This window comes from Aplysia californica, unplaced genomic scaffold (genome assembly GCF_000002075.1).
Source record: "Aplysia californica isolate F4 #8 unplaced genomic scaffold, AplCal3.0 scaffold00081, whole genome shotgun sequence".
Classification (NCBI taxonomy): domain Eukaryota; kingdom Metazoa; phylum Mollusca; class Gastropoda; order Aplysiida; family Aplysiidae; genus Aplysia; species Aplysia californica.
Genome location: NW_004797351.1, coordinates 961,508 through 963,229, shown reverse-complemented (window position 1 = coordinate 963,229; position 1,722 = coordinate 961,508). Strand labels below are relative to the sequence as shown.

Genomic DNA, 1,722 nt, shown 5'->3' with positions numbered 1-1,722 from the left:
AGAGAGAGAGAGAGAGAGAGAGAGAGAGAGAGAGAGAGAGAGAGAGAGAGAACAAAAACTAAGCTACATTATAATACCAGTACAATCTACTCAAATGATTAAATTTACCAGTATCTTTGCTTAATATCTATACTTTAAAAAAAAGAAAAGCAATGGACCAATCAAGCTCAGGGACAATACCAGCAGAGAAAATTTACTGCACAGCAATAGTGTAAAAGATATGACGACAAGTACTGTTACAATTATATGCTACAGTATCAATCTAATCTTAACGGACTGAAATTTACCTAAATATGTTCCATCCTTCTCATAGAGTTTCAAAATCTCTGACCAGTCCTGCAAGAAAAAAAAAGCATTACAAAAATAATATCATAAAGATGTCACAATGATCAAATTGCTGAGTAAAATGCCACAAAAAAAACAGCATTCTTATACAGAAAAAGTGGAAAATGAATGTAGAAGATAATGACATTAAAACAAGACAGTAATCATATTTAAAAGTCATCATTTATCACATGCAGGATCCCACCTCACTAAGATCAACAACATCTGGCCAAGGAAAGTGTATATCTAAAGCAAAATGAAAAAAACACGAAATTACACCAGTCACATTTCATCACAGAATGGTTAAAAAGTAAAGTTGTTCCCCTATCCGACCCAAACATAGGGAATTGCCTAATTAGTGAGACAACTTCCTGGGCCTTCAGCATATTATGGTAGGGTGGCCAGTTCCTTTCCACGCTGCCTTTACTTCCCCAACTTGAAGTCAGGCACCCATTTCTCCTATGTGGGCAGGAGGGGCCGAAAAAAATCTGTGTGCAAACTGAGGTTCGAACCCGGAATTTCCGCTTCAGAGAGGAGCGCACTAACCGCTCCATCTCCGCACATTATGGTAGGTAACATTAAAAAACCCATTTCAATTAGCATTGTGCTTACGATGTCATCAAACTGTTCAGACATACACATCAGCCACACACAAAAAATACCTATTATAATCAAAAGTTCTCAAATTAAAATTAAATGACAATTCCTAGGTTATCCTACAATGAGTGTCACTAATGTTACTCTATGCCAACAAAGTAACAGAGTGACTTGAGATGACTGAACTAACTGACTGAATCTGCAGCACCACAACAACTGAGCCTCCCCAACAAGAAACCACGGCAAACAGCAGCACTGAAAAGAAGTGGAATCAGCAAGAGCAGTGCTCACCAACCACCTGTCAAAGTCATGGTAAGAGAAGTAATGTCTTTTTATTTATTCAGTTAGTTCAGTTAGTGTTTTAAAGTCCTTGCAACACAATTAGGTCAGATATACGTGCCCAAGATTAGAGATCTTACAAGAGAATAACAAACACAAAATAGACAGAGGAGAGATAATGAGGATAAATGTTTTACACACAAAAAAAGGAGAAGACCACACCAAAGCACTTGCCAACCAACCACAACTAATGTCTAATTTTCTTCACATTTGCAAAAAGTGAACAAACACCTGTGCCTTACCTTCATGCACTGTACGGTAAACTGCCCAATGAGATTTTTCTTGCCAGCCTCTGTGACTTTGAGCAGGTCAAACAGTCGCTTCACTTGAAAGTAATTCAGCTCTGAAAGAGGGGTTTTTTTTGGTTTATGAAACAACAATTGAACAGCAGCACAAATGAGAAACATTTGCTTCAGCAACAAATCAATAATAACATGGAAAAGAGAGAGAGAGAGAGAGAGA

At 37.6% G+C, this 1,722-nt stretch overlaps 1 protein-coding gene across 1 annotated transcript in view; it reads right to left on the bottom strand.

Moving 5' to 3' along the window:
* LOC101863884 (CDK5 regulatory subunit-associated protein 3) overlaps positions 1–1,722 on the bottom strand; it is a gene marked incomplete in the record, with an annotated part of 21,447 nt that overhangs the window by 12,826 nt on the left and 6,899 nt on the right. Inside the window, 2 exon segments of the mRNA XM_013080329.2 lie at positions 288–336; positions 1,503–1,603. Of these exon segments, the coding sequence (XP_012935783.1) occupies positions 288–336; positions 1,503–1,603 (150 nt within the window).